This window comes from Stegostoma tigrinum, chromosome 8 (genome assembly GCF_030684315.1).
Source record: "Stegostoma tigrinum isolate sSteTig4 chromosome 8, sSteTig4.hap1, whole genome shotgun sequence".
NCBI lineage: Eukaryota > Metazoa > Chordata > Chondrichthyes > Orectolobiformes > Stegostomatidae > Stegostoma > Stegostoma tigrinum.
In genome coordinates, this window is record NC_081361.1 from 65,070,240 (window position 1) to 65,093,882 (window position 23,643).

At 40.5% G+C, this 23,643-nt stretch overlaps 1 protein-coding gene across 1 annotated transcript; it reads right to left on the reverse strand.

Moving 5' to 3' along the window:
• Nucleotides 1–1,481: 1,481 nt before the first annotated feature.
• Nucleotides 1,482–21,340, reverse strand: ebna1bp2 (EBNA1 binding protein 2). The gene is made up of 9 exons (XM_048538655.2): nt 20,762–21,340; nt 13,869–13,952; nt 10,686–10,858; nt 8,020–8,143; nt 7,062–7,151; nt 4,737–4,812; nt 4,459–4,564; nt 3,626–3,794; nt 1,482–1,890 (listed from the first exon to the last, which is right to left on the reverse strand). Exons 1-9 carry the CDS (start codon nt 20,810–20,812, stop codon nt 1,840–1,842), a joined length of 924 nt encoding a protein of 307 aa, XP_048394612.1. The 5' UTR covers nt 20,813–21,340; the 3' UTR covers nt 1,482–1,839.
• Between the last annotated feature and the right edge of the window lie 2,303 nt (nt 21,341–23,643).

Here is a 23,643-nt window from a genome sequence, read left to right on the forward strand (position 1 = left end):
TGTGTTTGGTGGTGGCATTCTGCTGGAGTTGTCTGAAGTGGCAGAGAATTGATCTTTTGAATGCAGAGGCTACTGGGATGAAAACTGAGGATGAGGGGGAACCCGATCAACCTGTTGTGAGCGATGGGAAGGATCAAGGGCAGAAATATAGGTAATAGATCATATGCAGTTGAGAAGCCTGTCAACCACAGAGGGTGGGGAACCATAATTATGGAACAAGGAAGCCACGTAAGCAGGACTGTTTTGGAAGGTGGTGTAGTCTGAATAGATGATATAGGCAAAGCCAGTAGGAGAATGCGATGGGAAGAACTGTAGTGAAGGTCGCTATGGGAGTCAGTTGCTTTGTAGTGGATGGCAGTGAAGTCTATTCACCAAAACGGAGACAAAGAAGGGAAGTGTTGGAAGTGGAGATGTGAAAGTCAGGGAGGGGTAGTAATTTGAGGCAAATTGAACAAATTTTTTCCAAGGTCCAGGTGGGAGCATGAAGCAGCACTCCAACAGTCAATTTTATGAAAAGTGTGTTGTGGGCAGGGGGCAGTATAAGACTAGAACAAGGCATAACTGGGATCCATGCAGGTGCCCATAGCCACTCCTTTTGAAATTTCTCCTTGTAAAAACTTGTTTTCTCTCTGTGGATACTGCCTGATCTGCTGTGATCTCCAGCACTTGTTTTTCCAATACAGAAAAAGGTGTTCAACTCCATAATCAATATGCACGCGTGTTCTGGATGGAGAATATGTTAGGTTTCCCATGTCTCATTTCTAAGAATGTTGACTTGCACAATCTCTGACATCACTGCAGAATCACTCTAGAAGTCACGCATTAATTATTTCAAAGACATCTGATTGAGATCATTCAATGATTCCAGAAAGACAGTAAATTTCCACACTGAAGTGGACCAGATGTTCAAGTAAACAGGAAGGTAAAGTAATTTTAGTGTCCAAGGTGTTTCCCATAACATTAGTCGCTGCTAATGTCAGCTAATTTCAGCCAAACCAGTGCCACAATGTAATTTGTAACTGAGGTCAAGGTGAACTTTCCTTTCATTTACTAGTCTTCAAACCTTCCCTAATTAATCAACAAGCAGATTATCTTTAAGAGAAAACTCTTATGAACAGAAAATTGAAATAGGTTTAGAAGAACCAAATGAAAAATAAGGAATGTTACATTTAGTCCCTGATAAATTATCTTTTTTAATATAAAAGACGACAATGAAAATAAGACCAAATGGAATGTGTTCTGGAAGGACTGTATTGGAATAATTGGCTAGTTTATTACTCAGTTTCTACTTGTTTCCTGGTTACTGAAGTGATTTTTGTCATCAAATTTTTTGTGGCCAATCCTGCTTATTGAGGACTGACAGATTTAAATCACAACAACAATTCTGACTAAAACAATTGTTGTCTAATGTCTCAAACACTTCTACTTTGAATGCAGTGCAGAAAAAAAAGTTACTTTATGTAAGCACCCAGACCAGAAAATTGAAAGAGAGATGTTGAGATTTATTTTACATTAACAGTCCTGTGGTTAGCACAAATAAAAATCACTGCATTTTCATATTCTGAATTTTGAAAGTTATATTAAAAAAGGTACTTAAATCTTGTAAGGAGAAACCAGTATATTTAAGTGATTTTTAAAAATATTCACGTCCAATATTTAACAAGACAACTTTTCCAGATTTTAATACCATCCAAACCAAACCAGTTCTAACCAAATATGCTGTAGTTAATGTTCAAAAACTTTTCTTCTGGAGGCAAGGTTCAGTATGCTCATGATAATGTTCATAACACCCCACACTGTGGAGAAACACGATAAGAATATTCTTCTATTTTCACCTCATTATCGTGCCTGGTTCTTCTTTTTCTGTCTGGCCCTTTTGCCAGGGCGCTTCTGCAAATTAAAGAACACACATTATAAACCAATTCAAAATTTTGAGAGAGAGAGTGTTAATCTTCTCTTCCCTCCCAAAAAGAAAATTACAGTTTTTTAAATTGGAAGAAACAAACTACCCTAAATTAGAAGTGTCAAGGGAAGAGAACATACATACGAATAAAGAACGAAGGGCGGCCACTTGGCCCTTCAAGCCTGCAGTGCCCTCCAATAAGATCACGGCTGATTCGATTTTAACCTCAATGCTATATTCCAGCATATTCCCGATTAATCTTTCATGTCCTTGGCAATCAAGAATCTATTGACCTCTACCTTAATAATTTCAAGACTGAATCCATTGCCTTTTGAGGAAGGACATTCCGAAAACTCAATTGTCACAGAAAAAGCGTATCGCAAGATATTCTTTTCTTCAGGCTGTTCTGCTCCCCCACTAAAGATAGTAATTTGGGCTTCAGTTTAACACAATACTGTTTTAAAATGTTTCTTGATTTTAAAAACATGCCAAATATAAAATTACTGCAATACTAGAACAAAACACCATCAGAAAGGTTTGGTCGCAAAAGAATTGTCTTGCCAACATTATGTAAATGATCATCAGCAGAGCTTAAATTGGTTAGTGCTTTCCTCATTAGATGTATTTAAAACCATCTGAGCCTAGAATCCAAAGACTTCAAATGAATGGTTCAATTTACTACCCTAAACAAAACAAACCCCATTAATAAAAACTGCGTTCCATTTAAAATCTGCTTGATTTCCAACTTGACAGGCATTGGAAGAAGTTACTCAGAGAAGCATTAATACCTGATAATAGCAAGAAGACTGCAATATTAGTGCTTGTTACAAGATGTTAGAATGGTTTTTAAATAATAGATGAAAGATTCCCCACAACAATGACAATACATAGGGTTTGCATGCAAATCCATACCCCCAACCCTCTGGAAAATTATTTACAATTGCAAAACAAAAAAGATTATTATGTATTCTGTGCTATGGCTACAGATGTTCAGGAGCTACAAAATGAGAAAAATGCAGTGGTTATTCTTGCAATGAACAATGTGCCAGTTATTAAACTTAAATCTGAGGCCATGATCTAGGATGCAGCAAAAATGGCAACAACTACATGGTTAAAATTTTCCAGCTTTGTAAACTGTGGTGAAATGTATTAGTTGTGAACTCAATCTGGAAGGTGGGTTTAGGATGATGGTTTCATATGTAGACATGTTTGTCAGTTACTTTGGCAACCTCTGTTCTTAATTTATACCTGTGGTCCACTGCCAGTTTAAATAATGTAATGTCTGGGAAATCATTGCTTTCCTTGGGTGTTATGGCTTTAAATTTAATGATTGGTTGACAATACTGAGAAATGTTTTCATTGCTGCTTCTGAGAGTGTCCAAATACCCCACACATCGAAACAGACATAAAAGCTAATGTTGCTATGTGGCTCCACACCTAGAACAAATGAATCAAAAAGTAGTCAATGATAGGAGCTACTTTTGCCCAATGTCCCTATTCTAGAGTTTCATTTACTAGTACAATGTCAAATTTTGACAACAGTTCAAAGCATAGTGTATAAATATTAGAAACAGGGAACAGTCCAGAACGGACAGTGCGATTAAGCTTTGGATTGTTCTAGCAAACCAGCAAGTACTTTGCTATGAATAAGATTTGTTTTTCTTTATTAACATTCAGCATCACATTGCAGGAACTGTAATACTTATAGAAAAATACACTTACATTTGCATTCTTCTTTCTTCCTTTGCCAAAACTGTTGTTTTTGGAATGAGCAACTTTTGATCTGAAGCTGGAGACATCATCATGACTGTCTTTGGTGTTCCACTTTAAGCCTCTCTTCTTTCCTCCAAAACCAAATTTCTCATTTTTGTATTTCCTCTTTGCATTTATTCTGAATTAAAAGTTAACAACTGGCTGTTAATAACAACTTAGTAGGCCCTACCCGAGCTATAAGTTGGACGGCTGCCAGAGAACACCTCGCGTGCACAGTATTATCCATGGTTAAATGACTTTCATTTCTGTTTAAATATACCACACAGAAGTCCATGTATAAAGGAAAAAAAAAGTTGAGGTCCTTGAGCTCAATAATTTTACACAGGTGTGGCCTGAAGTCTGGTACTAATTTACAAAGAAAGCAATAGTTCTTATGTTAACTGGAGTACAGTTGTGGTTTATTGAATTTAGACTTTGCATGCAACTAAAGCCTCCAACAAAAGACACCTTGAACTGCCTACTTTGATACAATATTTTATATATACTGCAGTCTAATGTAGGTATTACACAAAAGAAACTTGAGGTCAACTACAACAGTCATACAGTTTCATAGTCTCCGCCCCTTGCATGCAAAACATATGTTTTCCCTCCTCTAAATGGCTGGTTCTTGCATCAATGACTTTTGATTTCCCAAGTTCAGCCAGAAGGTCACAAAACATTTTTAAAAACCTTTTTTAATGGAAAAAGCCTCTGGATGTGTACAGTCTTTTCAATTATTTAATTGTCTAGTCACAAAACAAAATTGAAGATACTGAACTTTTCTATCAAACATAATCCCTTACCCTTGCTTCTTTTGTTTAATTCCAGCCACTGGACCCTTTGCAACGTCTTTCTTTGTTTTTGAAGAAACTTTATCACCCTCAAGGAAATCCAGTTTGTCAGAGAGTCCTGAAGACAGAAAAATACAGAATCAAAAATCTCATTCACCTGTATTTTTACCAATGAGTATATATATGGGTATATATTGGGTTTGCTCCAACCTCTTGGATTCTGGGGAAACAGGGTTAAAATTACAACAATCTCAAATTTTCTGGCTCAAGGAACAAACTTCAGAACAAACCTTTTTGGTATTTTTTCACTGCTGTCATCATGGCTTTTTTTTCTTTCTGACGTTGCTGGATAACTTCTACTTGAACCTATGGTCAAAATAATAGCACTGATTTTAACAAGCTTCAACCTATTTTTGCAGAAAGAGCAATTCTAGATTGAAAATAAAGTGACTCACTTGATGCCTTGCATGAATAATCTATTCGATTTTTCACGCATATGAAAAAGTTTGTTTCAGTACAGCTAGAATTCTGAAGCTGTAAAATTTTCTTCAGCTCAAAATTAAATCAAGACTAGCTTTTGGTGGTGGTTGGAATATTAATGCTGCCTTTATATCGCAGACTAGTGACAAAAAGGGCTTTTTCAACATAAGTAAACCAAAGACTCTTCTGCCTGAACCACCACTAAATATGACCATGACTGATCTCTTTCACATCTCCATATCCCAAGCTGCTTCATGTAGTCCTCTTGTCTAGGATAAGCCAAACAAATAATCCATCCATCACAGTCTTAATCATATTCAACAATGGAACATATTTAACCCAATCGGGTAGAGAATTCCAAGGATCTACAACAGGCTTTTCCTAATCTCTTCATAAATGAGCAAACCCCTTATCCCGAGACATTGCTCCCATGTTCCTAAGATTCCCAAGCCAGGGGAAGCAACTTCAGAGTCTAAATTATCAAGTGCCTCACAATTTTACATTTTAATGAAGCTATCCCTCATTTTTCTTAATTTCAAAAAAAGGCGGCCTAATTTACTCAGCCTCTCAGTCCAGGAACACTTCTAGTGAACCTTTGCTGTTCCTCCATAGCAAATATATTTTCCTTAGGTATGGAATCCATAACTGCACATAATACTCCAGGTTTGACCTCACCAAAATCCTGTATAATTACAGCAAGATTCCTTTAGTCTTAGACTTGAATCCCCTGGGAACAAAAGTCGACATGTTCTGTACCTTCCTAATTGTTTGCTTTACCAGCATGTTAACTTTGTGGCCAGATTTCGAAGTTTCATGCCCTTTTAAAAAGAAAGTTCCTCTTTCTTAGTAAGAATAGAAAAGTGAATGACCTCTCAGTCCCACATTATACTTCATCTGTCACCTTTTGATCAATCACTTCACTTGTTTCTATCTCATTACAACTGAAGTTTCTAGTTTACATGTATTTTTAGAGAAATTACAGAACATTGAGGAAGGCTCAGTGGACCCGAAATGTTCACTCCGTTTTGTTTTCTTCACAGATTCTGCCAGACCTACTGAGCTATCCTAGCAACTTCTGTTTTTGTTCCTGATTTACAGCATCTGCAGCTCTTTTGGTTTTTATCTTGCATGAGTATGCTGCTCAGTGTTCCTCAATGTTGGAAATGAAGCACATAAGGAACTCTGGTCTTGACTGTCTTTCAATACATCTTTTGGAAAGTATATTTACATATGCTGGGGGAGGACAAGATTTCACTCTGATATTCTGTAACTGAATGGTGAGCCATCGCTCACTGTGGTGGCACATACAAAGAACTGCCACTTCGAGCGCCTACTGGGCAGCAGCTGCCCTTGTGGCAGTTGACCTCGAATGGCATCAATTATGGCTAGGAGAACTGTCTTTTATTTTTATACATCCGAACATGAAAATATTCATCTTGTTTAAATATCACAATTTTTATGGCTGTCATGTTTAGAGTACCAGGTCAGATGCCCTCTTAATAACTTCATGATGATACATGCTTTTTCTACCATTGCATGAAAAAGACAGGCAGAGATTCAAATCCATGAGCTAGAAGGCATAAGGTTTATTGTGCCTTCCAACTGAAAGCAACAACCAAGTAATTGCAACGAGAAAGTCATGCAATAAATTTACAACACCTGGAAACAATGGTTAAAAATTTGTTTGTAGAGAAATAGCCAGGATGTATTTTAGATAGATCTATGAGAATTTGAAATTATTGGGAAAAGACAGGAAAGTAGAGTCAACCCCAATATCAGAATAGCTATATCTTTCTGAAATGATGGAGCAGGCCCTATACGATCCTACAGCTTATTCCTGCTCACACTGATTATCATTTGTAAATAACCACAATATTTGTTTTGTTCACCAAATAACTAATATGAATTTTCACGTTGCAAACAATACACTACAATTTGAGGTAATTTGCAATTGAGGAACCTTTGTATTTCAAACATAAAAGGTTTATGTGCAGTATTACAAGAACAAACTGAGCAGTAAGCCCAAAATTAAGAACACTAACATCCTCAAAATAATGTAAGGATCATGCATTAACATTCTCTCTGAAGACAGTAATCTTACACTATACATGTTCAAATGGACAAAAAAAATTTACCTTTTTGCCATATTTTCGCAATGCTCGAAGCTGTTTAGCCTTTTCAGATTTTTCCATGGAGATCTGCTTTGATAACATTTTTTCTCGAATCTAGCAAAACAATGGGAAAAAAACCCAGAATCTTATTACAACTATTGGAAATATCTCAAACTGCTTGATGTAGTAAACAGTTTGAACGTGATCTCATGGTATGTAGGCAAATATGCTCCAAAACAACATCTGAGCAGGCAGTTAATTTGTTTTCAGTTACATTTTTAGGGAAGAACATTGATCAAAACTCTTGGAAAGTTTCAAACATTTTTTCACTCAAATAGTTATAGGATTATAGAATATCAATCTGGTCTGCAGTTTAATATCATAAACTACAGACCAGATGGTTAGGATTTCTGCTTTTTACCTTGAAAGGATAAACATCTGTGAACATATTAACATATTGAAACTCCAAATTAAATTAGATACGTAAGATCCAGAGTGGGACTTCAATCTATAATTCTGATTCAGTCGTGAAACGGAAATCAGTTGATCAAAGAAAACAAGATTCTTCATCTACAACATGTATCCAAGGACTGTCAAAAATTATACAATGAACCAGGATCAAGAAAGTGTCCACTTGTCATGAAATACAAATACAAATCCCGCCATCCCACTTCCAAGCAGCTACCGGCACCAATATTATTTCCTTATGGTTAGAATGGTAAATTGATCTATCAAAAATCGATAGATTTCAAATATTGTGGTTAAAACACTGCAAAGCACGTTGGAGGATTAATTATTAAAACATTATCACTTTTCTTTTTCCATGTCGAAAACTTCAGGACCAAGTGTTTGCTTTGAAACAAAATTGGAGATTTACATCAAGAACTTACTAAGAAATTGCACGATAGTTTTCTATGTTAACTCTACGTTTAGTTAAAGCTAAATTGCTGCTATATTTAATAACAGACTGGTAACCACCCACCTTCTGCATTTGCTGATCTGATTTGGCCATCTCAGCAAAGTAGTCATCTGGTCTTTTTGTTGCAATTTTGTGTTGGTTTAGCTGAGGCAATGCATCTAAAACTGTTGCCTGTGCCTGGCGATAACTGAACATGAAAGGAAATTATTATTACAGAAAATCAAAGACATTGTAGTTTCAGCTGATACTGCACCAGAAATGGAAGAATATCTACTTTGAAATGGTTGTAATTCATCTCAAGATATGACATGTTAGGACACACGGATCTTGGGAATTTAATTCTAAATTGATGTTAAAATTAACTGGTTTTGAAGGAGAGTAAGAAGCCTCGGTGCCAGCAAGATAACCCATTTATTTACTATGTTCCTCAAAATAACATCGGAATTTAATTGCACATCTTCCATACCACAATGTAATGCTGCATAGCCTCCTTTGGAAATAATCTGGATAAAAGCCAACAGTGGTATACCTTACTGAATAGAATTAATCACTAAGTGAGCCTTGAGCTAACCAGAACATCCGTTTCATCTGGATAAATGGGACTCAGAGGGCCAAAACTAAACAAATAGTTTCTCTGTAAGGCAACTTTCTGCCAGTGAAGGCTTTGATCATGTGAACAATAGAATCGTTCCACTCCTAAATGCATTGTGAACTGTACATGTACATTTTTTTGTCAAGCCATTGGACATGCAAACTATAATAGTTCTTTGAGATAGGTAACATGTACAGAAAACATTTTATTTCTCCAGAAATTCAATATGGTGGAATAAGAAATAAGAAAAATAGAAAACACTTGAATTCACGTTGAATTCACCTGTCAATGATGTCAGGGCATTACAGTCAACTGACATATTCAATCTTTTAATTTAGGAAATGAGACAGCAGGTGAATCCCCTAACCTCAAAGTTCCTGTAAAAAACGTGCTCACAGCACATTGGTGTAGGGTTGTTAAATGGAAGAAAATAATGAACTTAACAGCAACAAACAAGAAAGAGAAAAAGAAAACTATGTTTGGAGGTGCCAGCAAGAGTCACTGGGGAGCAGATGCTAGAGGCCAAGAAGTGAGTGGAGCTAGAAACAGAGTTCCATGGCCAGGATGTGGTACTGTGAACACATGGGGCTTACAATTAGAAGACGTCTTGCGGAGGCCGCACAAGACAGCAAAGCCCACGAGTAAACTTTTTCGCCAAAGACGGGATAGCAAGCTGGCAGCATCCACTTTGCCAGGGTGCCTTTCTTCTCACTAGTTAAGGGGAGTAAAGGGTAGAAGAGGGAGTCACTACAAGTGACAGAGGCATGCAAAGAGCAGAAGGATTTGGATGGGGAGGTGAAGAGAGAGGTAAGTTCAATTGTCAGGGAGAGAGACGGAGCAGCAGGAAGAAGGAGGCAGCAAAGACGACAGAACAGGTCCAATTCCAACAAAGAAATACTCATAACTAGGAATTAAATTCTGAAATAATTGGAGTAGCATATTACTTGCAAATAAATATGGTATCTCTAGTGTAAAACTGCAAGTGTTCAGGAGCTACTCTGAGGAAGAAAAGTGCAGTGGATGCAAGTGTAGTGAACGTTGTCAATTGTCACAATTTAAATAGGAGATGCATAAAAATGATAGTAACTGCCTGATTAAAAATATTCATACTCGGAAAATGTCATAGAAATGTGTTGGTGTGACCTTACCAATCTGGAAGGTGCATTTTTAATACTGTGCAGAAGCATATGCTACTTTGAAAAATAAATTTGTGCTGCTAATTTAGGCCAATAATTTCTGCCTGTCGTCTTCTGCCAAAGTAAATACTGTGATGTTTTTGAACACAATACTCTCATCTGTGAAAATGGATGGTGGTTGATATTGAGGAATTCTGCTTGTGTAAATTCAAATGCTCCACACATCAACTTGAATGGAGAAGATATTGTTTGTAAATAACTGTATCACCCAATAAAAGGACATAGTGAGAATAAAAAAAGTAGTCCTCTAAACAATCAAAAGCAAGTCCTGAACATCAAAGAGAAGATTGCAGTTTAAAGCAAAGTGTACCCTGTAGAAGATACAGCTGCAAATCTGTACACAGTAAACTCCCACAAACAATAATGCAATGATGATTGGATTTTAAAAATAAATTTAAACGAGCGCTAAATGCTATTGCTATTCCAGAATCCTTTACCTCAATGTGGATCTGGCCTCGGTTTACTCTGAAAATAAAAACATCTAGCATCTGATAGTGCAGCACTCCCTCAATACTGCAGCAGACTCTTGGCCTGGATTTTTGTTCTTAAGACTCTGGAAAAGGACTTGGAATTACCAATCTTCTGATTCAGAGGTGAAAGCTTGACCAGCTTAATGATGACTTGTACAATCTCAAATTATACCATTCAGCAGGAGGTACTTTGTGCCCACAAAGGTAACATTTGGAGTTTAAAGGAAATTAACGTGCAAACTCGGATTAATATGCCCAAATTACTGCAATAAAGCTACAAATGAAGAGTGAACACATCCTCGTTTAAAACTCTTGTAACAAAGTCAAAAAAAAATTGTCAGCTAAAAAAGCTGGTCAAAATTGTACACTTCTCGCCATTACTATTTATTTTAAATGCTCTGTTAGCTAAGCTTCTTGCAGATACATACATATCCTTAAAGGTGTAAGTTATCCATTAAACCTTGTACCTACAAATACATCTCACGTTGAAAGTCATCATCTGGATCGATATCTGAACGTTCCTCGGCTACCGATTTCCCTTCACTCAAAGCTATGATGTCAGCAGCTGGGCCGTTTGTTATGTCAAGCCTCTCCACCCACTCAATGTTTTTCTTGAACTCTTCCAAACGCTGCTCCAAACCCACCTGTAGTTTAATAGAAGAGTATTACAACAGTATTTCAAGGACACTTAAGGCTACTTAAGGAGGTGGCTCTCAAAATTGTGGACGCATTGGTAATTTTTTCCAAGGTTCTATAGATTCAGGAAGAGTTCCTGCAGATTGGAGGGTGGCAAACGTTGTCTCACTTTTCAAGAAAGGAGGGAGAGAGAAAACAGGAAATTACAGACCGGTTAGCTTGACGTCAGTGGTGGGAAAGATGTTGCAGTCAATCATAAAAGATGAAATTACGACTCATTTGGATAGCAGTAACAGAATAGGTCAGAGTCAGCATCGATTTACGAAGGGGAAATCGTGCTTGACTAATCTTCTGTAATTTTTTGAGGATGTATCTATGAAGATGGATAAGGGAGAGCCAGTGGATGTAGTGTATCTGGACTTTCAGAAAGCCTTTGATAAAGTCCCGCATAGGAGATTGGTGAACAAAATTAGGGCACATGGTATTGGGGGCAAAATACTGAGTTGGATTGAAAATTGGCTGGCTGACAGGAAGCAAAGAGTAGTGATAAACGGGTCCCTTTCAGACGGCAGGCAGTGACCAGTGGGGTACCACAAGGTTCGGTGCTGGGACCACAGCTGTTTATGATATATATTAATGATATAGACGAAGGCATTAGAAGTAATATTAGCAAATTTGCTGATGACACAAAGTTGGGTGGCAGTGTGAAATGTGAGGAGGATGTTATTAGAATACAGGGTAACTTGGACAGGCTAGGTGAGTGGACGGATGCATGGCAGATGCAGTTTAATGTGGATAAATGTGTGGTTATACACTTTGGTGGCAAGAACAGGAAGGCAGATTACTATGTCAATAGAGTCAAGTTAGGTAAAGGGGAAGCACAACGAGATTTAGGTGTTCTTGTACATCAGTCAATGACTAGTGAAGAAAGCTAATAGCATGCTGGCCTTCATCACAAGAGGAATTGAGTATAGGAGCAAAGAGGTCCTCCTGCAGCTGTACAGGGCCCTGGTGAGACCGCACCTGGAGTATTGTGTGCAGTTTTGGTCTCCCAGTTTGAGGAAGGACATTCTTGCTATTGAGGGAGTGCAGAGTAGGTTCACAAGGTCAATTCCCGGAATGGCGGGACTATATGTTGAAAGATTGGAGCGACTGGGCTTGTATGCTCTTGAGTTTAGAAGGATAAGAGGGGATCTGATTGAGACGTATAAGATTAATAAGGGATTGGACACTGTGGAGGCAGGAAGCATGTTTCCGCTGATGAGTAAGTCCAGGACCAGAGGACACAGTTTAAAAATAAGGGGTAAGCCATTTAGAACAGAGTTGAGGAAAAGCTTCTTCACCCAGGGAGTGGTGGATATATGGAATGCTCTGCCCCAGAAGGCAGTGGAGGCCAACTCTGGATGCTTTCAAGAAAGAGATAGACAGAGCTCTTAAAGATAGTGGAATCAAGGGTTATGGGGATAAGGCAGGAACAGGATACTGATTGTGGATGGTCAGCCATGATCATAATGAATGGTGGTGCTGGCTCAAAGGGCCAAATGGCCTACTCCAGCACCTATTGTCTATTGACACATTAACCAGCTTCAATTAGAAAGGGAAGACTCACACTTCAGATCAGGGTGTATTAACCACAGTTAGAAAGGCAATGTCCTGGCATCAAATTCAATTTTGTTAGAATTGCACCAAATTTTAACTCCATAAAATGCAGTATCTGTAAGCTAAGTTAACCATTCTTTCTTATGAATTAATTTTTGCACTGACAGAAATATTCCTGAGATTTTTATCATTACATAACCTTGGAACAACCAATGAGAAAGCATATACTGGTTGCCAGTTTCTGTTTGGAAGTTAGAAAAAAGGAGGCAGGAGAGGCAACCGTTGGAGGGAAAAAGAAAACTTAACAGCAGCTTCACTTCTTGAAGATGAAGAAATGAACCCCAAGTGTTAACTTGCTCATTTTTCAGCAAACTATTTCAAATGCTTTTGTACGATACATTTCTTGCTGCAAAATCAATCCAGTTCAATAGGAAAGGAGTAAAACTTATGCCGACTTGGACAATACGTGACAGTTTGATGCTCTTTTCAGCAGAATAATTTGTTAATACTCAAAGATCTAGTTATAATAATAAGTTTAAAACACTCTGGTCAAGGCAATGGCTTAATGGTATTGTCACTAAACAAGTAATACAGAGGTCCCGAAACGTCAGCTTTTGTGCTCCTGAGATGCTGCTTGGCCTGCTGTGTTCATCCAGCCTCACATTTTATTATCTTGGAATCTCCAGCATCTGCAGTTCCCATTATCTCTAATACAGAGGTCCAGATAATGTTTTGGGTAGCCCAGACTGAATGCCACCACAGCAGATGGTAGGGTCGGAATTCAATGAAAATCTGGAATTGAAAGCAGAGTTCAAACCATGATGATGACCACTGTCAATGGTCATAAAAACCTATCCAGCTCACTAATGTAATTGCATGAAGGAAACTGCCATTCTTACTTGGTCTACATGCGACTCCATAGATTCACAACAACATGGTTGACCCTTAACTGCCCACTGAAAGAGTCTAGGAAGCTTCTCAGTTCACTACCCTCGAGGGCAACTACAGATGGGCAAAACACATGTCACTGACGGGATCATGTATCCCATGAATGAATTAGAAAAAAACTCGAGTTCCTTTGGACTCAAGTAACTAAATGTCGAGCAAGGAAACCAAGAGTGCACATTCAAGCAGATGCTTCAAAAAACTGAAATGGAGTAAGGACTGAACTACAGCTTCTGAAGCTTCCAGTTCAAAATCTACAAAATTCATTGCTCCAACACAAATGGGCATTCAAGGCTTGGTGGATATTGACTGAATCAGTTTTGCACCAAGTTGTGCAAAATCTGCGTTATCAATCTCTGGCAGACGTTTCAACTAGATTGGGGTAAATACTGTCGGACAACAGATATTCAGTCTTCTCCAATATACGTCAATCATTACTGAGAGATTAAAGTAAAATAAAACAAAAATTCTCACCACATCGTTGACATATTGTTTCTGTGCTTCCTCCACTACATTCAACCCAGGTTTGAGTAAACCTTTTGAAAATGCATCCTGAAGCTGTAATAAAATGAAAAATTAAATGTAACTAGTTAAAGAAAAGCCTGAGTCCTTTACATTAGAAGCCATTAAATATTACTGTACGGTATAGCACCAAGATCTGCTGCGTGACAAAGTTTCTTGACTTGTAATTTGTTTCCATTCTTCCGAATCTGATTTACTCAGCAAACGTGCACTCAGAAACTCAAAGTGTGGAGCCCAGACATCTTCTAAAACTTGCACAAAAAGTTTTTGAATTAGGCCAATGCCATATTTGGTTGTTCCTTTTTAAGAGTAAAGCTAAAAACTTATATAGCTGTGAAGACTAAACTATTTCTGTAGTTCCAAATTATACATTGGTAAGCAATTTGAAATTACTTATGTAGTTCATTTCTGTCAATTACTAATATTTGGATGTTTCTTTTTGCTATTACACCTTGCTCACACAGAGCTCCAAAATATTAACAAAAAGTGAAATACTGCAGATTCTGGAAATCTGAAATAAATCAGAAAATGTTGGAAATACTCAAATGGTTTAGTAACATCTATTAAGAAAAAAACAGAGTTGACATTTCGGATCAATGACACTGCAGTTCTAATTAAAGTATTGACTGTTTCTTTCTACACAAAGACCATCAGATGTGACTACTTCTAGCATCTTGTATTCCCCACACCAAAGAATATGACCAGTCCAGAAAATAAAGCAGGCACACAATACAAGTTCTAGATTAAATCAATATTGAAGAATTTGCAACAATAATAATTCATTTATTCAAGTTTGCTACAATTTAACATCCCCCTCCTTGGGGTTGAAATGCAACTATGATCTGAACTGATTTTATCCAGGAAACTGCCCGAAACTGTTTCTCTGCTTAACCTGTTACCTAGGATCCTGGGATCTATCTTTGACTGCCTTAATTCTCAACCACTTCCAACACAAAACTGGGTGTGAGAAAGATTTGAGGGTAGGAATGCAAGGAAGCTTCAAGCTAATTTAAACTAGTTCAGTGGCCTGGTAAACACATTGTCACATTATACTGTATGCATCTGCCTAAATTTGTAGCTATACTCTTTGGTACAGAACAAAAAAAACAACAAAAAGCTCTATTTAAAACAGTGATCAATTGGGAGATTTGATTGAATCTGTTCTGGGACCTCTACTCTTTATGATCTTTATAAATGATTTGGATGAGGAAGTGGAAGGGTGGGTTAGTAAGTTTGCCGATGATACGAAGGTTTGTGGAGTTGTGGACAGTGTGGAGGGCTGCTGTAAGCTGCAATGGGACATTGATAGGACGCAGAGCTGGGCAAAGAAGTGGCAAGTGGAAGTGAAGCTGGAAAAGTGTGAAGTGATTCATTTTGGAAGGTTGAATTTGAATGCAGAATATAGGTTAATGGCAGAATTCTTGGCAGTGAGGAGGAACAGAGGGATCTTGGAGTCCACATTCATAAATCCCTCAAAATTGCTACCCAAGAAGACAGGGCTGTTAAGAAGCCACAAGGTACATTGGCATTCATTGGCAGGGGAATTAAGTTTAAGAGCCATGAGGTTATGCTGCAGCTGTATAAAACCCTGGTTAGACCACAGTTGGAATATTGTGTTTGGTTCTGGTAGCCTCATTGTAGGCAAGATGTAGATGTTTTAGACAGGTGCAGAGGAGATTTACCAGGATGCTGCCTAGACTGGAGGGCTGGTTGGGGGTGGTAGAACTTTCTCATTGAAGCGAAGAAGGATGAGAGGTGACTTGATAGAGGAGTACACGATGACAAAAGGCAAGGATAAAGTGGATAGCCAGAGACTTTTGCCCAGGTCAGAAATGACTATTATGAGGGGACATAATTTTAAGGTGATTAGAGGAACGTACTTTACACAGAGTAGTGGGTGCGTGGCATGTGCTGCTGGTGGTGGTAGTGGAGTCAGATACATTAGGGACGTTCAAGCAACTCTTGGATAGGCACATGGATGATAATAAAATGTAGGGCATGATCTTAGAGTAGGATAATAGGTTGGCACATTGTGGTCCAAAGGGCCTGTACTGTGCTGTACAGTTCTACGTTCTTAACAGGCTGGACAGTCTGTATGCAATTTTTCCCTGGATGGGGAGTCTTGAACAAGGGATACAGTCTCAAGATATAGGGTAGACCAACTAAGACAGAGATGAGGAAGCATTTCTTAGAAGTGTAGTGAAGCTGCGAAATTCTCTACCACAAAACACTGTGGAAGCCAGGTCACAAAATATATTCAAGAAAAAGGCAGATAAATATTCAGATTTTAAACGTGTGAAGAGATATGGGAGAAATTGGGAATATTGCATTGGGATTAGGGATCAGTCGTGATCACACTGAATAACAGGAGCAGGTTCAAAGGGATTAATTGCATCCTCCTGCTTCTCATTTCTATATTTCTTTATGCTGCCTCTAAGCAACATATTTTGAAAAACAGTACAGTATTAGCTTTTACACGTGGGCTGACAATACCTGGTTCTACCTCATGATCACCTCCATTGTTTCACCCACAACAACTAAATTTTCAGACCATTTCATTGACATTCTGTATTAAGATGAGCAAATATTTCCTCCATTTTACTATTGTGAAGAGCAAAACACATCATCAGTCTCCACTCCAGTTGTCTGGCTGCCAACTCCACCCTTTTCCCTATAATTGCCTAAGGCTGAATCAGACTGTTCACGACTTGGAAGTCAGTTTTGATTCTGAGAGGAGTTTCTGACCACATATCAGCAGTAGAACTAAAAATGCCCATTTCCAACTCTGTAACATTGCTTGACTTTGGGCAGCGCAGGTCATTTGCTGCTGCCTTAATTATCAGTTGTCTGAGCTACTTTCATACTCCTGATCAGTCTGCTGCATTCTATCCTCTGTAAACTTTAATTAATTCAAACCTCTGCTAACTCATACCAATGCCATTCATCTATCACCCCTATGATTGATAGAAAATGCTTAAAATCTAAAATTTTCATCTCTGCTTCAAATAGCTCAATGGCTTCAATTGTTCCCCTCTCTATTTTCTCTAACCCCACAACCCTCAGATATTTGCTCTCCTGCAATTCTGGCCACTTCAGCTTCCTTGGTTTGAAACGCTCCATCGTTGGTGACAGCACCTTTGGCTGTCTAGGCCCTTAGCTTTGGAATTCTTTTACTAAATCTCTCCACCTACCTTTCCTCCTTTTAGTGACTCCTTAAAACCCATCTCCTTGACCAAGATTTTGCTTATCTAACAGCTCTGCACAAGGCTCAGTCTGAAAAACCGCTGTAAAACTCTAACTTCAGAGTATTTTATTATGTTGAAGGTGTTGTATAAATCCAAACTGTTGTTGATTGGGTATTCAATATTCAAAGATATTCAACATTCTGGAAAAATAGATAAAAAGACAAAGGAAGGGGACAGCACTGTTAACAAAGGAAGGTGTGGTGTTGCGTAGTTATATCAGTGTGATAGATTGTGATGTGGAATCCATTTGAGTGGAAATAAGGAATAGCAAGGGAATGAAGTCATGGGTGGGAGTCAACTGTAAAGCCCAACAAAGTTACCTCATTGTTGTACACAAAATTTGGAGTGTTGTGTTTAGTTCTAGGCAACTTATTTAAGGAAGGATGTTAAAGCCATAGCTCGAGTTCAGAGGAGATTTACTAGAATCATGCCAGAAAGGAAGGATTTTAGATACAAGTAAAGTTGAGAGAGATTGGGCTTATTCTCCTTGGACCAGAGAAGATTAAGGGGTGACCTTATTGAGGTATTCAAAATTATGACCAATTTTAACTGGGTAAAGAAGAAATAATTGCTGGACCCCTTGCTAAGATATTTGATTCACTGATAGTCACGGGTGAGATGCCAGAAGACTGGAGGTTGGCTAACAAGAAAATTAGTAAGGAAAAGCCTGGGGACTATAGACCGGTGGGCCTGAAATTGGTGGTGGGCAAGTTGTTAGAGAGAATCCTGAGGGACAGGATTTACATGTATTTGGAAAGATAAGGACTGATTAGGAATAGTCAATAAGGGTTTGTGTGCGAGAAATCATATCTTGCTAATTGAGTTTTTAAGAAGTAACAAAGAGGATTGATGATGGCAGAGCAATAGGTGTGATCTATACGGACTTTAGTAAGACATTCGACAAGGTTCCTCATGGCAGACTGATTAGCAAGGTTAGATCACATGGAATACAGTGACAACTGGCCGTTTGGATACGGAATTGGATAGAAGGTGGAAAACAAAGGGTGATGGTGGAGGATTGTTTTTCAGGCTGGAGGTCTGTGACCTGCACTGTGCCACAAGGATTGGTATTGGGTCTACTGCTTTTTGTCATGCATAAAAGATTTGGATGTGAAGACAGGAGGTATGGTTAATAAATTTGCACATGACACCAAAATTGGAGGTGTAGTGGATAGCAAAGAAAGTTACCTCAGAATACAACAGGATCTTGATCGAATGGGCTATTCAGCCAAGTAGTGGCAGGCAGAATTTAATTTAGGTAAATGTGAGGTGCTGCATTTGAGAGGCAAATGAAGACAGGACTTATATACTGAATGTAAAGGTCCTGGGGAGTGTTGCTGAACAAAGAGACTTTGGGTGCTGGTTGATAGTTCCTTCAAAGTGGAGTCGTAGTTAGACAGGGTAGTAAAGAAGGCGTTTGGTATGCTGGCCTTTATTGGTCAGAGCATTGAGTTTAGGAATTGGGAGGTAATGTTGTGGCATTGTAGGTTAGCCACTTTTGGAATACCACATTCAATTCTGGTCTCCATGCTAGAGGAAGGATGTTGTGAAACCTGAAAGGATTCAGAAAAGATTTACAAGACCTGCAGCCCAATGGTATTAATGTGGATTCCACCAGCTTCAAAATCTCCCTTCCTCTCACTGCATCCCAAAACCAGCCCAGTTCATCCCCACTACACTAACCTGTTCTTCCTATCACCTATCCCCTCCTTCCACCTCAAGCTGCAACTCCATTTCCTACGTACTAACCTCATCCCGCTCCCTTGACCTGTCCAGGACAAGGTCTTTTCCCTGAGGTGGGAAGAATCCAAACCTAGATCGCATAGGTTTTAGGTGAGAGGGGAAAGATCGAAAAGAGGTCGAAGGGGCAATATTTTCATGCAGAGGATGGTGCCCGTATGGAAATGAACTACCAGAGGAACAGAAGGGGCCAGTAGACTTACAACATTTAAAAGGCATCTGGATTGGTATCTGAATAGGAAGTGTTTGGTGGGATATGGGACAAATGCGAACAAATGAGGCTAAGATAACAAAGTGTGGAGCTGGATGAACACAGCAGGTCAAGCAGCATCTTGGGAATACAAAAGCTGACGTTTCGGGCCTAGACCCTTCATCAGAAAAGGAGGATGGGGAGAGGGTTCTGAAATAAATAGGGAGACAGGGGGAGGCGGACCAAAGATGGATAGAGGAGAAGATAGGTGGAGAGGAGAGTATAGGTGGGGTGGGGATAGGTCAGTCCGGGGAGGATGGACAAGTCAAGGGAGCGGGATGAGGTTAGTAGGTAGCAAATGGAGATGCAGCTTGAGGTGGGAGGAGGGGATAGGTGAGGGGAAGAACAGGTTAGGGAGGTGGGGACGAGCTGGGCTGGTTTTTGGGGCGGGGGGGGTGGATTTTGAAGCTTGTGAAATCCACATTGATACCATTGGGCTGCAGGGTTCCCGTGCAGAATAAGAGTTGCTGTTTCTGCAACCCTCGGGTGGCATCATTATGGCACTGCAGGAGGCCCAGGATGGACATGTCATCTAAATGAGGCTAGATTTGTGAAGGATATCTGGTCAGCATGGACAAGTTGGATTGAAAGGTCTGTTTCCATGCTGTATATTTCCATGACTCTAAGTGGTAAGTAACATTCGTGCCACACAAATGCCAGGCTATGAACATCCCCAATAAGAGACAATCTAATCACTGCCCTTTGACATTCAATTGTGCTACAATTGCTGAATCCCCCAGTATCAACATCCTGGGGTTATCACTGATTAGAAATTGAGTTGGCCTCACCACATACAAAGTGGTGACAATACCAAGCCAGAGATTAGGAGTACCGCAGTTAGTTACTTATTTCCTGACTCCCTAAAGCCTACCCACCATCTACAAGGTGCAGTCAGGAGTGTGATGGAATGTTTCCACTTATCTGGATGGGTGTAGCTCTAACAACACTCAGGAAACTTGATGCCATCCAGGACAAAGCAGCCAGCTTAACTGGCATCAAATCCACAGGCATCCATTCCCTCCAGCACAGACACACAATAGCAACAGTGTATACTGTCTACAGATGCACTGAAGGAATTGAAAGATCCTTAGACAGCGCCTTCCAAACCCTCCTCTACTTCCATCTGGAAGGACAAGGGCAGCTGATACATTGGAACACCGCCCGCTGCAAGTTTGCCTCCATCCGCCATCCTGACTTAGAAACATATCACCCTCACTTCACTGTCACTCGTCAAAATCCAGGAATTAGGCGCCTCAGGGTATTGCGGTTAACCCACAGCACATAGACGGCAGCCCATCACATCCTTCTCGAAGGCAACTACAGACAGGCAATAAATGTCGGTCCAGCCAACGGTCCCAAACTTCCCACGTGATAATTACAAATAAAACCTCAATTCTTTGGGTAAAATGAACCTCTGCCAGTCACCTCCATTCCACAGTTTGTGGTTATCGCCATCAGAAAGTCGGGCACAGATCAGACAGAACAGGCCTTTAAATTATATCGAGCGATTCAACCCCCACCTCCCCATTCTCCCAACCCCGGACCCTCTTCCTGAGCACGGCTGCTGCTGTCATGGGAGCGATGCCTCTAGTTCAGGGTAACACACTAACCTCCAGGTCGGAATCCTCAGCGTCTGAGGCGGATTGTGGATCCCAAGCCATGCTGCCGCCGCCGCCGCCTCGCTGGTCGGACCTGAGCTGAAGATGTTCCCCGCCGCACTCACTCCCAGTGCACACGGTATACCCGTCCGGCCGGAATGTGGAAACCGCGCACAGAGTTCCGGGAATAAAGACCACCTTCCTCACAAAACCGCCGGGATACCAGTTAGTTTATTTATCCGGACGATCCGAAGTGTACCGCAGGAGTTTTCGAAAGCAGTGTGTAGATTCAAAGTGATAATGGGAACTGCAGATGCTGGAGAATCCAAGATGGTAAAATGTGAGGCTGGATGAACACAGCAGGCCCAGCAGTATCTCAGGAGCACAAAAGCTGACGTTTCGGGCCTAGATCCTTCATCAGAGAGGAGGATGGGGAGAGGGAGCTGGAATAAATAGGGAGAGAGGGGGAGGGGGACCGAAGATGGAGAGAAAAGAAGATAGGTGGAGAGGAGAGTATAGGTGGGGAGGTAGGGAGGGGATAGGTCAGTCCAAGGAAGATGGGGACAGGTCAAGGAGGTGGGATGAGGTTAGTAGGTAGGAGATGGAGGTGTGGCTTGAGGTGGGAGGAAGGGATGGGTGAGAGGAAGAACAGGTTAGGGAGGCAGAGACAGGCTGGGCTGGTTTTGGGATGCAGTGGGGAAGCCAAGCGGAGGCTTGGGGACCGCTTTGCAGAACACCTCCGCCCGGTTCGCAATAAACAACGGCATCTCCCAGTCACGAACCATTTCAACTCCCCCTCCCATTTTTTTCAATGACATGTCCATCATGGGCCTCCTGCAGTGCCACAATGATGCCACCCGAAGGTTGCAGGAACAGCAACTCATATTCCGCTTGGGAACCCTGCAGCCCAATGGTATCAATGTGGACTTCACAAGCTTCAAAATCTCCCCTTACCCCACCACATCCCAAAACCAGCCCAGTTCGTCCCCTCCTCCCACTGCAGCACACAACCAGCCCAGCCTGTCTCTGCCTCCCTAACCTGTTCTTCCTCTCACCCATCCCTTCCTCCCACCCCAAGCCGCACCTCCATTTCCTACCTACCGCCTCATCCCACCTCCATGACCTGTCCATCTTCCCTGGACTGACCTATCCCCTCCCTACCTCCCCACCTATACTCTCCTCTCCACCTATCTTCTTTTCTCTCCATCTTCGGTCCGCCTCCCCCTCTTTCCCTATTTGTTCCAGAACCCTCACCCCATCCCCCTCTCTGATGAAGGGTCGAGGCCCAAAATGTCAGCTTTTGTGCTCCTGAGATGCCGCTTGGCCTGCTGTGTTCATCCAGCTTCACACTTTATTATGTAGTACTGTTGTTAGATATTAGAAGGTCAGTTGGCTGGATTCTGGTTTGCAGCATGGAGTTCAATTCCCACACCAGCTCATGGTTGTCTTTGGATTCTCCTCCTCAAACTCTGTCTTCGTCAAAGGTAACAAGGTGTAGAGTCTGGATGAACACAGTAGGACAAGCAGCTTCAGTGGAACAGGAAGGCTACGTTTTGGGCCCACTTCACCCAAACATCAGCCTTCCTGCTCCTCTGATGCTGCTTGGCCTGCTGTGTTCATCCAGCTCTACACCTTCTTATCTCAGATTCTCCAGCATCTGCAGTTCCTACTATCTCTTCGTCTAAGGTGTCGTGATCCTCAGGTTAAGCCACCAACAGTCATTTCTCTCTACTAGAGAGAGCAGCCTAACATAAAAGTGACTTTATGGGTACATGCTGGGAACATGAAATGAAGATAACTCAAGTCAGACAATTTCCTCATCTGGGAATAAGTTACAGGTGTGACTGAATGGGGGAAGAAAAATATTTACAGCAGCGCAGTGGACTGGAAGTGTTTTTCAGATTGGGCCTCAGCATATGGCATGCCACTAGCACCATGCTGACCTAAAAAAGACTTCCATGATAAAACAGTGGAAACAGCATACAACACTGAACGATCCCACATTCAGTGTATCAGACCTAAACTCTGGGGTCCTGCCACATCAAATGGTGGTAGACAATAAACAATTAACAAGGGTTGGAAGCTCTTACCTCCCCCACCCCACCCCCCCACCATCTTCAATGATAGGGGAGTTGAGAACCTCAGTGCAAAAGATAAGGCAAAAACATTTGCATCCATCTTCAGCCACAAATGTTGGGGCCAATCCATTTCAGCTCTTTACTAATATCCCAGATCGCAGATACTAGTCTTCATCCAGAGATTCACTTCATGTGGTGCCATGTGAAATTGCTGAAGGCACTGGATATTGCAAAGGCTATGGTCCCTTACAGCATACCAGAAATGGTACTGAAAACTAGTGCTCCAGAATTAAAAATTGGTCCATGCTGAGCTATTCAAATATAGCTACAACACTGGTATTTCCCCAAAAAAGTAGAAAATTACTCTGTTATGTCCTGCGCACAAAAGGCAGGGTAGATTCAACCTGGCCAGTTACAGTCCCATAAATCTATTCTTGATCATTTGCAAAGGGGTGGAATGGGTTCTTGTCAATGATATTAAGTGCCACATGTTCAGCGATAAAAATGCTCATTGAATTGACCTTTGCCGGGGTCATTCAGTTTCTGATCTCATTGGATTCCCCCTTGGCGCCAGCATGCACATAATGGCTGAACTTGAGGGCAAGTGAGGGTGACTGCTCTTCAAATCAAGGCAGCATTATATCAAGCATCAATAAGTGCTAGTAAACACAGTAAATGGGAATGATTGGGAAAACGTAGATGAAGGGAAAGCTCTTGGCTGAGTGGTGTCATACCTAGCTTAAAGGAAGTGTTCGTGGTAGTCAAGGTCAATTATCTCAGTTACAAGACATTACTTCAGGAGTTCCTCAGGGTTGT

Coding starts and splice junctions, on each gene's coding strand:
- ebna1bp2 (XM_048538655.2), bottom strand. CDS start 20,812: ATGGCTTGGGATCCACAATCCGCCTCAGACGCTGAGGATTCCGACCTG. Junction 10,859..13,868: donor AACAATATGTCAACGATGTG/GTGAGAATTTTT, acceptor ATTAAACTACAG/GTGGGTTTGGAGCAGCGTTT. Junction 1,891..3,625: donor GAAGAAAGAAGAATGCAAAT/GTAAGTGTATTT, acceptor TTTAATTTGCAG/AAGCGCCCTGGCAAAAGGGC.